Source organism: Erpetoichthys calabaricus, chromosome 5 (assembly GCF_900747795.2).
Source record: "Erpetoichthys calabaricus chromosome 5, fErpCal1.3, whole genome shotgun sequence".
Classification (NCBI taxonomy): domain Eukaryota; kingdom Metazoa; phylum Chordata; class Cladistia; order Polypteriformes; family Polypteridae; genus Erpetoichthys; species Erpetoichthys calabaricus.
Window position 1 is genome coordinate 59,991,628 of NC_041398.2, and position 15,521 is coordinate 60,007,148.

General features: G+C 38.1%; 1 protein-coding gene across 1 annotated transcript in view; it reads left to right on the forward strand.

The window, feature by feature from the left end:
- The first annotated feature begins 3,055 nt into the window (after positions 1–3,055).
- The window catches only part of adra1d (adrenoceptor alpha 1D), a 47,330-nt gene continuing 34,864 nt past the window's right edge, over positions 3,056–15,521 (forward strand). The window contains exon 1 of the mRNA XM_028802973.2: positions 3,056–4,557. Coding sequence (XP_028658806.1) covers positions 3,585–4,557 — 973 coding nt within the window. The 5' untranslated portion in view covers positions 3,056–3,584. The remainder of the gene's footprint in view (positions 4,558–15,521) is intronic.

Consider the following 15,521-nt stretch of genomic DNA (forward strand, 5'->3'; position numbering starts at 1 on the left):
AAAGTATAAAACTAAGAAATAATGTAGGCATGGCAAAACACTTGTGCATGTGAAGTTCTTTTGAATACAGTGAGTTGAATGAGCTTAACTATACCAGATCTCATTATTCTTAGGCTGACACTTTTAGTTTTTATTGAAGCACAGGCAGGTGAATTGACTTGTGTGTGGTCACACGGTATCAACAGTGGGATCTGAACCTACCACATCAGGATGTGAAGTCCAAAGTGTTAACCACTACACCACAGCACCTGCCTACAACTATAAAGCATTCCGGCAAACACAAATATAAGTCATATTATTACCTGCTAATTTGAGGTGGTTGTATAAAGTCTGAAAATATCTTCAATGATCTACTGTTTCAGTATAACATAAGTATTGAATAAACAATAATGCACACATTAAATATACTGTACATTGTATTTGGAATTTACACCAAATCAAGATAAGTAATACACCTTTCAGATTGGGTTTACAGGAGCTACAAGAAAATGGAAAGTTGGCCCATCAAACAATTTAGTGTTATCTGAAGGCTACATCTAGGTTACCAGAATGTTACTCACTAATATTACCATAATGCTAAGATAGAAAGTTTTTTTATCTGATACCAGAATGTTATCTGAGACGTTACCAAATAACCATTTGGGAACCTATTAAGAAATTGCTGTGTGCATGTTTGGGGGCTGCTAGGTTTCTGTAGCTCCAACTTTTGCTTTGCTCCTTGGACTGTAGGGATGAGCTCAGAAAACCAGCAAATCTGTGTTGGAGGTGGCAGAGCTAGAGAAGTCAGAATTGTTTTTAATGAAAGACAAGACATATTGAAATTCTGAACATGATGATGCTAACATGTTTATGCAGCTTAACATTTATTCCTCTTCATTTGCTTCTTCATTCACAATTGCTTAATATCTGGCCTTAGTTTTCTCCCTCTTACCTAAACAAAAAGAGCAAAAACCTTTATGTAATGTGAAAAAATGTAAAAACCAAAAAATTATAAATGACATTATTTGTAAAATAAATTATAATAATATTGGCAGAGATTTTTATTAATAAAAAGAACTGTGATGACGTACATTAATGTAAATATAGTGTATGCTCTGCGGTGGGTTGGCACCCTGCCCAGGATTGTTTCCTGCCTTGTGCCCTGTGTTAGCTGGGATTGGCTCCAGCAGACCCCCGTGACCCTATGTTCGGATTCAGCGGGTTGGAAAATGGATGGATGGATAGTGTATGCTTCTGATCACTTAAAATGCATGTTAGATTATCCAGTAACCAACAGGGAATCAAAACGTAGCATTACCATTACATTAGCTGTTTATTGAGGAGATCACCAGGGTGTGTGGAATATTTTTTTTCTCACAGAAGAATCTAAGACGTCTGGCAAACAAGAAGAAACCAAACAGTCAGCTAAGCTCATTTGGCTTTACTCTAAAATGTTTATGGTATACTCTTAAAAATAAAGGTGCCAGAGTAGTTCTTCAGAGCGATGCCATTGGGGAAACATTTTTTGGTTCCCAAATGACCCATTCACATGAAGATGCCAGAAAGAACTGCCATTTATTGAGATCTGTAACAGACTCCATACAGTAAATAACCATGATGGTAACAGATTTGTGAAATACCAATGGCTCTTGAATTTAAAAGGACTCTTGATGCAAACAGTCACAGAGGCTAAGTCCAGGTTTTTTTAATCTGTTAGTGTCCTGCTATAGACTGCCATACATTCAAGATCTCAGTTTTTTTCCCTACATATCAGGACCCTTTTCAAAGCATAAAGAACCAACTTTATATGCAGAGTACCACTCCCAGAATGAAATAGTTCTTTGTCAAGCAATTGTTCTACGAGGAACCACCCTGAGCACATGTGACAGACGTGAAAGGGTCTGGAGAAGCCATAGAGAACTTTATGCTGACTGTAACATTGTTCAGCATGACCAGTTTGGTGGTGGGTCAGTAATGGTCTGGGGAGGCATATCCATGGAGGGACGCACAAACCTCTACAGGCTAGACAATGGCACTTTGACTGCCATTAGGTATCGGGATGAAATCCTTGGACCCATTGTCAGACCCTTTGCTGGTGCAGTGGGTCCTGGGTTCCTCCTGGTGAATGATGATGCCCAGCCTCATGTGGCGAGAGTATACAGACAGTTCCTGGAGGATGAAGAAATTGATACCATTGACTGGCCCCCACACTCGCATGACCTAAATCCAATAGAACACCTCTGAGACATTATGTTTCAGTCCATCCGATGCCGCCAGGTTGCAACTCATACTGTCCAGGAGATCAGTGATACCCTGGTCCAGATCTGGGAGGAGATCCCCCAGGACACCATCCATCGTGTCATTAGGAGCATGCCCCCCATGACGTTGCTAGGCATGCATACAAGCATGTGGGGGCCATACAAACTACTGAGTACAATTTGGAATTGCTGCAATGAAATTTTGGCAAAATGGACTAGCCTGCCGCATCATTTTTTCACTTTGATTTTCGGAGTGTCTATGAATTCAGCCCTCTGCAAGTTGATAATTTTCATTTCCATCAAACAATGTGGCATCCTTTCGTTCCTAACACATTACCCAGTTCATATCAGTATAGATATCCAGCATGATTTTTTCCCATTGAGATCTGATGCGTTTCCAAAGTGTTCCTTTCATTTTTGAGCAGTTTATATCATCTGTCTGTAACTTCGTTTAATGTTCTGTGTTCTCAGTATATACAGTAATTAAAACACGGTGTGCCTTCTCTTTTTGTCTGTATGCTATTACTTTTTGTTTCAATTAGTATTTCAGGGAATAGTGCTGAAGTTGCTCATTTACTTTCTGCTGCTGATGAAAATTGGAAACCGTCTCCAGGTTGAATTTTAAAAAAATCAAAAAACGACCTCCGACAGGGCGCTTATTAAAAGGTTATAGCATACCGCTTTGTTTGTTTTCAAATGTTTTCACTTGTTTGCAACCTGCTCAAAAATAACACAAAGTGAACTTAGTGGCTCTTTTAAGTCCTGGAAAGAACTCTCGAGTATCTTTAAAGGTTGCGCTGTCCTCTTGCGGCGTTGCCAGGAGGTGCAGGACCTCAGTGACGTGCGGAGCGCTCGAGCAGCTGGATGGGAAGAGGAGGAGGAGGAGGCTTGAGACACGGTGCACGACTTTGCACAGGCTCGCCGATCTGGAATTGAGATTTTTCACAGTTGTTGTCTACAGCGGATCCGCAAGAAACAGAGAAATGTGTCCACATGAGCTAAATGATAACTGCTTCATCTTATAGATAAGGAGTACAGGATTCCAAAACACTGGAAAGGACCTCTTCGAAAAATGACGTTTAAACTTCAATACAGTTTTAAAACATGGGAATTTTAGATCCAATTTGCACTACACTGCAGTTTTGTGATTCTAAACTGTGGCTCTTCAAATTGCAATATGTTTGCACAGAAGATGTTGGTACTCGCAAGCCAACGGGCGCCGTAAAAGACGTGCATACAACCCCGACAACCGAGCATCATTTTTAAAGATGAATTCCTCTTTTTCCAAAAAGTGAGTGGATGCTGTTTGCGCCTGTGAACTAACGAGTCATTTTCGTTTCCCTTCTCATGTATGGGTTTTCAAAGATGACTTTTTCTGATTTGATTAACAAGAGCTTCAATGGAAACTTTTCACGAGTCACGGCTACTCAGCTCCCTTTCGATCAGCCTTTGGCAAACTGCAGTAGCAACAATTCTACGAAGCTCATCCTGAACTCTCAGGCGATTGGCGTGGGAATTTTCCTAGCAGTCTTCATTTTGTTCGCGATAGTCGGGAACATTTTGGTGATACTGTCAGTGGTCTGCAACAGACATTTACAGACTGTGACAAACTACTTCATCATAAACCTCGCGATTGCAGACTTGCTCCTAAGCACTATAGTCCTTCCCTTTTCTGCCTCTTTAGAGGTTTTGGGATTTTGGGTCTTTGGAAGGATATTTTGCAACATCTGGGCTGCTGTTGATGTTCTTTGCTGCACTGCATCCATTATGAGTTTGTGCGTAATATCAATTGACAGGTACATTGGAGTAAAATATTCCCTGAAATATCCAACTATTATGACCGAGAGGAAAGCCGTCGTGATTCTTATTGTGGTGTGGGTGTCCTCCATGGTAATCTCAATCGGTCCTCTTTTAGGATGGAAGGAACCCCCGCCCCTGGACGAAAGCATATGCAAAATTACCGAAGAACCTGGCTATGCGCTCTTTTCATCTTTATTCTCTTTCTATCTCCCATTAATGGTGATTTTAGCCATGTATTTCAGAATTTACATTGTAGCCAGGAGGACTACTAAAAGTCTGGAAGCAGGGGTGAAAAAAGAGCGCAACAAGTCAATAGAAGTGGTCCTTCGAATCCACTGTAGGAGCGTACTAGAAGAGGCGGCGGCGAACAGCTCCAAAAGCAAGTGCCACCCTTTCCGTAGCTCCCTGTCTGTGCGTCTTCTCAAATTTTCAAGGGAAAAGAAAGCTGCTAAGACCCTGGCTATTGTGGTCGGAGTGTTCATTCTGTGCTGGTTGCCCTTCTTCTTTGTGTTGCCATTGGGTATGTATATTGGGCTTTACTGACCGTTGGATACTGACCGTTATGGAAAAGGCAGGTTTTTTTTTTGTTTTTTACCGGGGAAATGCCTGTTTTGCGGTATCTTTCTACATGTTCACGTGCATTCTGTAATAGCATTTTAATCATTTGCTAATCATATAGCTACTATATGTACAATGCCAATTGCAGCTTACGCACCCATTATTTACGTGCAGCTGCAGGTGAATGACACTTTAATCCCGACCAGTTCGTATCTCAGTTCCTCCCACCATGTGGGTAACGATTACGTGCAGCAGTCACAGGAGCCACCTTTCCAGTGAAAATCTCCTCCTTTGCGGGGTTTCTCTGAGATTTCTCGAGCTTAGTGATTCACGAACCCCTAAATTTATATTTCATGTCAGCAAAATACAAATGAGAAAAAAGTACCAAACGAAACCGTCCAGATTTTCTCAATCTTAAGAAATAAAGTAATTTCAATGGAAAACGAGACTTCGTGATTAACAGCGTACTCGTGACAGAAATCACACTTGAAAGTATGAGTTTCTTTTCTAATATCGAGCACTTACATAAGCTAATGGGGTTTTCTCTTTCCGAAAGCTGCTAATTCGGAAAGCGTCTTTAAAGTAACCAACATGTGGCGACTCTTCATATTAGATAAAATTAACATCTGTTCAGCAGTTACCCTTAAATGACTACATTCTCGTCAATCCAGGAGTTAGTTCAGGTTATCGTTTAATTTATTTTTAAATGAAGGACACACACATACACTAAAATAGTTCCATAAAGCGAATGGACTGCGATGGACTGGCTTCACGTCCAGGGTTGAGTTCTGCCTTGCGCTGAGTACAGCCAGGATAACCTCCGTGACCCTCATTTTTAATAAAGTGAGATTAAAATGATTATGTATATTGTAAGAGAACGTTTCATTTTGTATTAATTTATTCCGCCACATTATCATTACATATTGAAAGTAGTCGTTGTGAGATCAGTTGTGGTGCAAACAGGCATTTTTCATAATTAGAATGCGAAGCTTCGCAGAATTAATTATCACATAAAAAGAAAGTAGAATTTGGCAGAAAAACATAATCACCGCGGAACAGCGGCATAGCATATTAAAGGTCTTAGATAATTCATGGGTTATTATGATGATGATCATTAACAAGGCAGCAGGGTAGCTTACTGGTTGAGGCTGCTGATGCTTCACTGATTGATCGTCCTAGATTTCAGCCGCGAGCCCGGTCACTGCCCTTATGGAGTTTTCATGTTTTCCTTGTGTTTCCATGGGTCTTCCTCCGAGTATTCCTGTTTTCCTCCTAAATACCCAAAGACGTCAATGTCAGGTTACTTCAAACTGGCTCTGCGTAAGTGTGCCCTCCGACTAACAGGCAACCTGTCTTACCTTGCGCCAGACACCGGCTCTCCGCAACACTAAATACGATTAAAAGGGTTTTCAGAATGTTATAATATATATTTACATTAAAATTCTGAAAAAAATACATATACAGATATAGACAAAAAATCGAAATAACAGCAATGTGACTGAACTGCGCTGAACAAACATTAATAAATCATTTATTATGCAAAACAATTTTCGTGTACATTCATCGTTATTCATATACTGGCTTGGATGCACGCAGGTAATTAGAACTGAGTGATATAGATTACTTTCCACAATCCAATTGATTCATTAATTAATGTTTCTACATAAGCAAATGCATCTATGCCAAAAGCACTTTATCAGAACCTTGAGTCAATGATTTGCACTACATATTCGATTATCTTACTGCAACTGTGATGAGATTACACATATTAAAGCCAATAAAAGACTCAATTAAGGTGTGGGTGTTATCGCTAATTGAAAGAATGCTAAGAGACAAGTTGCATTATTGTAAAATGATAGACATTTTTCGCAAATGTGGCATTGGAAGTTTTCAGAGTTGTCCATTTCAGAGCGTTGAAATACCCAGTTACTAGTTAACTGGAGTTAAGTAGCTTTTGGACCTTCAAATATCAGATTTTTTAAATATGACAATCAATTTTTATAATTACACTTATGTAAGTAAAAATAATAAATAAATAGAACAGCCAATTGCTATTTCGGAGAAAAACATAAATAAAACTTACTCAACTTCCTTTCCCTCAATAGACAGTGTAATATATCATTGTAATTAATATACAGTAGGTCTGCTACTCACACTAGTATATTCTAATTTGGCACAGTCACATTTGATTTCTTAATGTACGTGACTTCATAAACTGATCAGGGTAGCTCTTACTCCATTAGAGAATAAAAACATTAAGGGTACGTGTGATACACAGAGTTGGAAATCCCTTGAGGCTTTTGTCTCTTTCCTTTAGCAATTAGTGACTAACTATTAATGCAGGGTGTTACACTTACCAGGCTTTTGAAATGATGTTGTGCTCAGACATTTTATGTCAGAAGTCATTTTGATGGCATTTTTGCTTTCACTACATTAGTGGTTCTCTAATTTAGTCCTAGGGGTTGCTACAGATTTTTGTTCCATGCAATTTCACAAATAGTGAGTAATTTTTACCTTTAATTGACCTTTCTGTTTAATTAGCTAACCTTTTTTTTACTTCTCTTTTTTGCATTTTAAAAAGTGTGAGGTTTCCATTTGTTATTTTCTTTTTCATTAACTTTTTCTATGGCATTTGCTGCCTTAATTATAATTCAGTACTGAGAAGTTTATGATGAACAGAGCAGACACCAATGCAAGCAATACTGAAAGCTAAAGGGTTAAGGGTACTTTAGTGATTATTGTTAAATAACCAAAACATTAAAAAGAACAACATATTAAAAAGCAAAAAGAATTATTTCTTACCTGTACAACACACATTTTATTCAGTGTAGCATAATTAGTGTTGAAATTCTGCATTGATACAAGAAAAACTGTACAAACTGGGAAATAGCATTTTGTTTAATAAAGGTAGGAGAGCAACTACAAGAAGACATAAATTGGGAGAAAGACTGGAAGGCACAGGATGTGCTCAGGTTGAACTTGAGTACCAATAGGTCATCTATAGGCCAAGCTAATAAAATGAAGGCTTTGTAAACAACTTCACCAAAAGTGATTTGTTGTCTTTTAGATGTTACACTGCATTTCTTCTCTTAAACGTATAAAATGAATTATTTATTTTTATAATACAAATTGCCTTCTTGAAAGTCATTATATAGTATAAAGATTGACTCACATATTGCAGTCAAGGAGGACGAAAGTGGGTGTTATGTGCTTTACAGTTAAAACTTGATTGGTTCTAGTATAAACCATTGCATGTACTACATTGTGTATTGCCTACAACACACAAATACTTAGCATATAATGTACACTCTTAAATAGAAGGAGTACTCTTATATGGCCACTTTATCTGTTTGGGTAGTGGCCTTGCAAATCCCCAACTGGAAGATCTTCATGTTTTAGAGAGTTGCAATTTGCTGTTAATTTAAAATTTATATACTTAGATAGATGTGTTCCATTAATTTTAAAGTATACAATTGCAGAAGGTTGGGCAATGTGTGCTGAAAGTGCACATATTATACAAAATGTACCAAACAAGGGAAGGTGCATCAACCAACATTTTTTTTAAAAAAACACTTAAACAGCTAAAACAGTTATGTTTATTATAAAAATCTAGTAAAACTGACATTTTAGTTTTAATTTAATTGATGACTTTCAGCAAAGCGATTTTTAAATGATTGTTATTGCATGCTGTATTAAGTTTGGCAAGTTACAGTCATGATAATCACATAAAAATTGGTGTCAGTTTTATTGGGATGTGGACATTATATTAAAAAAAATCAAAGTCTCCCTTTTAGTGAATTTCTCTTGTGGTTACTCCATACTGCTGAGAATTTCTAAAATAATTTCACAAATAAAAATGCAACTTTTCTGTGTTTAAAGTAAGTAACAGAAATTCTGAAAGCCACAATATCAAAGACATTCTACTATGTTAATTCTATTTTTCCTTTATCAGATGAAGTAAATTGAAACATTTGTATCAAAAATTAATCACTGAGGATGTAACTGTAGGGACTGCAGAAAAGTAAGAAATCAGACGTAAAGCAGAGAACGTTGAAATAGTGTGCAGTGCTACACACTAGTTCTGCAGCTGCTCACTGCCTAGATAGATAGATAGATAGATAGATAGATAGATAGATAGATAGATAGATAGATAGATAGATAGATAGATAGATAGATAGATAGATAGATAGATAGATAGATAGATAGATAGATAGATAGATAGATACTTTATTAATCCCAAGGGGAAATTCACCTACTCCAGCAGCAGCATACTGATAAAGACAATGTTAAATTAAAGAGTGATAACAATGCAGGTATACAGACAGACAATAACTTTGTATAATGTTAACGTTTACCCACCCCGGGTGGAACTGAAGAGTTGCATAGTGTGGGGGAGGAACGATCTCCTCAGTCTGTTAGTGGAGCAGGACAGTGACAGCAGTCTGTCGCTGAAGCTGCTCCTCTGTCTGGAGATGATACTGTTCAGTGGATGCAGTGGATTCTCCATGATTGACAGGAGCCTGCTGAGTGCCCGTCGCTCTGCCACAGATGTCAAACTGTCCAGCTCTGTGCCTACAATAGAGCCTGCCTTCCTCACCAGTTTGTCCAGGCGTGAGGTGTCTCTCTTCTTTATGCTGCCTCCCCAGCATACCACCGCGTAGAAGAGGGTGCTCGCCACAACCATCTGATAGAACATCTGCAGCACCTTATTGCAGATGTTGAAGGACAGCAGCCTTCTAAGGAAGTATTGTCGGCTCTGTCCTTTCTTACACAGAGCATCAGTATTGGCAGTCCAGTCCAATTTATCATCACGTATACTTAATACTTCTGTAGATTTTCTTACAGTACATTTTTTATTGTTGCCCGTTAAAGTTACTACATTCACAATGTGTAAAGTACTGTTTTAAAAAAAAAAGTTTTAGGCAAGAGTCACCTTAAGAAAAGACTGCTAATCTGTCGGTAACTTGGTCAAGACTTTATTTATTTTTAAAATATCACTGAATTATATTTTGAAACCGAAATGTTCATTTTAACTATCCTTCTTGGTAACCTGTTTCAAATATTTAATATTTTTCTGTGCAAAGAATTATTTCCTAGCATATGAGACAAATTTTCCTTAATTTCTTTATATGCCCCTCAGCCCTTACTGAAAACATTTTAAAAAGTAACAACTAACATCTAACTTTTTAATTCCTTTGATTAATTTAAACAATACTGTCATGTCTCCTCTTGATCTTTAGTTGCTTGAACAGAATGGAATTAAAGTAAATTCTCTGTGTTTACTCATAGCTCATTCTTTGCAGTAATGAAATAATTCAAGAAGTTCTTCTATAGAATTTTTTTGTATTGCTTTGTGTGATATTTAACCAAGATTGCATACACTATTCCAGAAGTGAATTAGTAAGTTAATAAATTCTGTTAGTTTTTTGTATTGTTATATACAGAGCAATGCAATTTAGTTTAGTTTAGTCTTATATAGTGCAGTTTACTGAGTGCAGGGTCAGTTCACAAGTAAAATGCAATTACAAACTGTAGAAATGACTAATTACATAGTTCATACACATAAAGACACAGATTTATTTAAACAAACCATAAAATAAAGCAGTTTTAAACTGATTAACATAAGTGAAACTTTCTAATCTAATTTAATACTGTATTTTCATCTCACCATTATCATTTAGCTATGGTCAATTGACAATGATACAATGCAATGATAACTTGCATTCTTCTCCCTTTTAAACAGTAATTAAAGTGTAACCAAAACTGACAGCTTAAATATTTAGCAGAAGATTAACAGAAATAAAATTGTAAATGTATACATTATTAGTATACAGGTGCTGGTCATAAAATTAGAATATCATGACAAAGTTGATTTATTTCAGTAATTCCATTCAAAAAGTGAAACTTGTATATTAGATTCATTCATTACACACAGACTGATGTATTTCAAATGTTTATTTCTTTTAATGTTGATGATTATAACTGACAACTAATGAAAGTCCCAAATTCAGTATCTCGGAAAATTAGAATATTGTGAAAAGGTTCAATATTGAAAACACTTGGTGCCACACTCTAATCAGCTAATTAACTCAAAACACCTGCAAAAGCCTTTAAATGGTCTCTCAGTCTAGTTCTGTAGGCTACACAATCATGGGGAAGACTGCTGACTTGACAGTTGTCCAAAAGATGACCATTGACACCTTGCACAAGGAGGGCAAGACACAAAAGGTCATTGCTAAAGAGGCTGGCTGTTCACAGAGCTCTGTGTCCAAGCACATTAATAGAGAGGTGAAGGGAAGGACAAGATGTGGTAGAAAAAAAGTGTACAAGCAATAGGGATAACCGCACCCTGGAGAGGATTGTGAAACAAAACCCATTCAAAAATGTGGGGGAGATTCACAAAGAGTGGACTGCAGCTGGAGTCAGTGCTTCAAGAACCACCACGCACAGACGTATGCAAGACATGGGTTTCAGCTGTCGCATTCCTTGTGTCAAGCCACTCTTGAACAAGAGACAACGTCAGAAGTGTCTCGCCTGGGCTAAAGACAAAAAGGACTGGACTGCTGCTGAGTGGTCCAAAGTTATGTTCTCTGATGAAAGTAAATTTTGCATTTCCTTTGGAAATCAAGGTCCCAGAGTCTGGAGGAAGAGAGGAGAGGCACAGAATCCATGTTGTGTGAGGTCCAGTGTAAAGTTTCCACAGTCAGTGATGGTTTGGGGTACCATGTCATCTGCTGGTGTTGTTCCATTGTGTTTTCTGAGGTCCAAGGTCAACGCAGCCATCTACCAGGAAGTTTTAGAGCACTTCATGCTTCCTGCTGCTGACGAACTTTATGGAGATGCAGATTTCATTTTCCAATAGGACCTGGCACCTGCACACAGTGCCAAAGCTACCAGTACCTGGTTTAAGGACCATGGTATCCCTGTTCTTGATTGGCCAGCAAACTCGCCTGACCTTAATCCCATAGAAAATCTATGGGGTATTGTGAAGAGGAAGATGCAATACGCCAGACCCAACAATTCAGAAGAGCTGAAGGCCACTATCAGAGCAACATGGGCTCTCATAACACCTGAGCAGTGCCACAGACTGATCGACTCCATGTCACGCCGCATTGCTGCAGTAATCCAGGCCAAAGGAGCCCCAACTAAATATTGAGTGCTGTACATGCTCATACTTTTCATGTTCATACCTTTCAGTTGGCCAACATTTCTAAAAATCCTTTTTTTGCATTGGTCTTAATTGATATTCTAATTTTCCGAGATACTGAATTTGGGACTTTCATTAGTTGTCAGTTATAATCATCAACATTAAAAGACATAAACATTTGAAATACATCAGTCTGTGTGTAATGAATGAATCTAATATACAAGTTTCACTTTTTGAATGGAATTACTGAAATAAATCAACTTTGTCATGATATTCTAATTTTATGACCAGCACCTGTACATCAATGATCATATGGGGTATTATGAGATGTCATTGAAGACTTTTAATAATTTGGAATAAATCAGTTTATGTCTTCCCAATGCAACATACCTCATGAAACAATGCCTCACCAACCTAATATAAAATTGCCAAATTTGTGATATAACTGGAAAATAAACTTTCTATTGTATATACACAGGGCTATTCAAAATGAAAGAGCAGATTTCAAAAATGTATTTTAAGCAAACTGTATAAGACAGAAACACATTCCACACATCACTGGGTAGAGGAAAGTTCAAAGTTTGGTCCTATGGCCCTTGAGGTTGCATGCACTCAACATGAGCACCATGTGTAGCATGGCAAACATCAAATCGGTAGACCACTTCTTGCCACACACGAGTCAACTGCAGCTGGATGATAAATTGGACTGGACTGCCAATACTGATTCTCTGTGCAAAAGAGGACAGAGTCGGCAATACTTCCTTAGAAGACTGGTGTCCTTCAACATCTGCAATAAGATGCTGCAGATGTTCTATCAGACAGTTGTGGCGAGCGCCCTCTTCTACACGGTGGTGTGCTGGGGAGGCAGCATTAAGAAGAAGGATGCCTCATGCCTGGACAAACTCGTGAGGAAGGCAGGCTCTATTGTAGGCATGGAGCTGGACAGTTTGACATCTGTGGTGGAGCGACGGGCACTTAGCAGGCTTCTGTCAATAATGGAGAATCCATTGCATCCACTAAACATTGTCATCTCCAGACAGAGGAGCAGCTTCAGTGACAGACTGCTGTCACTGTCCTGCTCCACTGACAGACTGAGGAGATCGTTCCTCCCCCAAACTATGCGACTCTTCAGATCTATCTATCTATCTATCTATCTATCTATCTATCTATCTATCTATCTATCTATCTATCTATCTATCTATCTATCTATCTATCTATCTATCTATCTATCTATCTATCTATCTATCTATCTATCTATCTATCTATCTATCTATCTATCTATCTATCTATCTATCTATCTATCTATCTATCTAACTGGTACCTAGTTAATGAATTCACAACTTCCTCAATTTGATGTCACAAATCTTGAAGATTAGCGGGTATAAGAAGAACAAACACTCTTTCTTTAATGTAACCCCATAGATAAAAATCGCAGGGGGTAAGGTCTGAAGACCTGGGAGTCCATAGACGATGAACAAGATCTTGTTGTCCACCTCTTCCAATCCATCGCCCTGGAATGGTGTTGTTCAGATAACGCCGGACCACCAACTGGAAATGAGGCGGGGCACCATCTTGCATGAAAATGAAGTCATTCATGGCTTCTTGAAGTTGGGGAAACAACCAGTTTTGTAGCATGTCCAGGTATGAAAATCCAGTCACAGTTTGCTCTGCAAAAAAGAAAGGTCCATAAACTTTGCTTGCAGAAATGGCACAAAATACATTTACCTTCGGTGATTTCTCTTGTGGTGTTGTCGCCATTTTACTGTAAATGAGAAACAGCGCTCGGTGGCATTCACTGGTACTTTTAGACTGGCTTTTAAACTTTGATCTTTCCTCTATCCAGTGATGTGTGGAATGTGTTTCTGTCTTATACAGTTTGTTTGGAATTAATTTTTGAAATCTGCTCTTTTATTTTGAATAGCCCTGTAAATAGAAAATGAAAAGTGATTTCGAAGACATATCTTTTACTTGAGATACACTAAAAAGGAAAGCCACAAGTTACCCTGTTACACAGTTACCGAATAAGAGAGTCAAAATGTGAACATGATGGCCACTTTTATACCACTCCCACTGATGTAAATGGCAGCACATTTGAATGATACAATTGAAGTTGCTGTCAGGTGTCCACAGTCACAGGTCTTTTCCCTGAACCTCTGAAGAATGACTAATTATGGCTGGTGAACACATCTGTAAAGGTTGTGCCTTTGAAATATGAAATTCAAGATGTGTCTAGCCATAGTACATCTGATTTAGTTGGGTTTCAGTTGTTCCTAAGATTAAATCAAATGTGTTATTCTAGGTGACTAATTAACCTTAATCCATCAGCTTTAAACTTAGCCTCTGAAATCATAAAGCAGAAACTGCATGAAAAAAATTCTCTATTGAAAGAAAAAATAACAAGACAACCCTTTTTCATTTATGAAAACATGTTGAAAACTATCTGTCACTTACATTTACAAGGTAAGCAGATTTTTGCAGAGCCTGATTAAAGAATTTGAAATGGTGCATCTTTTTGCATAGTACCTGTTTTATGAGGTCAAAGAATCCCAATGAAATCAGGTTAAACATCCTTGCACATTGTTCTGTGTAATCCACGACAAAAACATTGGAGGAATGCATGTAGTCCTGGGATTCCCGTGTTCAAGAAAACACAGAGGGTTTCCTGCTGTCAGATTACATAAACTGAGCTGTTCCAGTCAGAAAATCGACAATCCTATTGCTTAGAGTCTAAGCTGACAGGAATGCTAGGGCTGATGTGTGCCATTACCAGTCCACTCAAGCACTTCATTATAACTGATGTAAGTGCTACTGGACATTAGTCATTGAGGCAGGTCAACATATTTTTCATTGCAACTGTTACTAATATGCTTTACACTGGGGAGACTGAGAGAAGAGAAAGAGTAAATATGTACATAAACACAGCAGCCAGCTTATCTATGCAGGTTTTCAGAACATGGCCAGAGACAATGCCTGGACCTGTGAGTTTGTGTTTTCTGTTAGTAGGAGGAAACCCTTGTGGTAGCCGTCTGAACATGGCAAACAAAAGGAGCAGAAGATACAAAAATATGTTATATTTCCATGCATCCATCCATCCATTTTCCTAACCCACTTAACTAGGGCAGGATCACAAGGCAAAGCAGGAGCAACAGCTGGACAATGATCAACACCAGTCCATCGCAGAATGAACACATGCACACATAACACAAATACTTGCACACACACACTGTGGGCAATTGAGCAATACCAGTTCACCTAACCCATTATTCACAGAAATGCCATGTAAACCTTTATTCCTGTTTGAGAAACAGGGTTATTGGTCTCAGAGAAAGCTGCATAACAGACATGAGTAACCCGATTATTTGCCCATGTAAACCCTTAACCTGGGTTACCTTTGTGTCTGTGGACTGTGGGAGGAAACAAATGGAACAAAAATACGTAACAGTGGCATACATAAAAGAAATTACTCAAAGTACCAATAAATTGAGAATCAAACAATAATTCTGTCTAGATCAATCTAAAGTTTTTAGTTAAGAAATAAGTAGCTATCCTCAAAGGTTCTCCTAGCCACAAATATATATGTTAAGTAAAACTCTTTTGGGTTTTACTCTAATAGCACTTAATGTAAAAGAATATCCTTTTATTCAGTACACATTGATAAGCAGTGCATTTACATGCACACACAAAACTGGGATAAGGTGAGTAACCTGGTTTCTTAAAAACCTCCGTTTATAAGCTTAAGCACTTTTCTGGATTCCTCCTTTGGCAAAATACTCCACCGT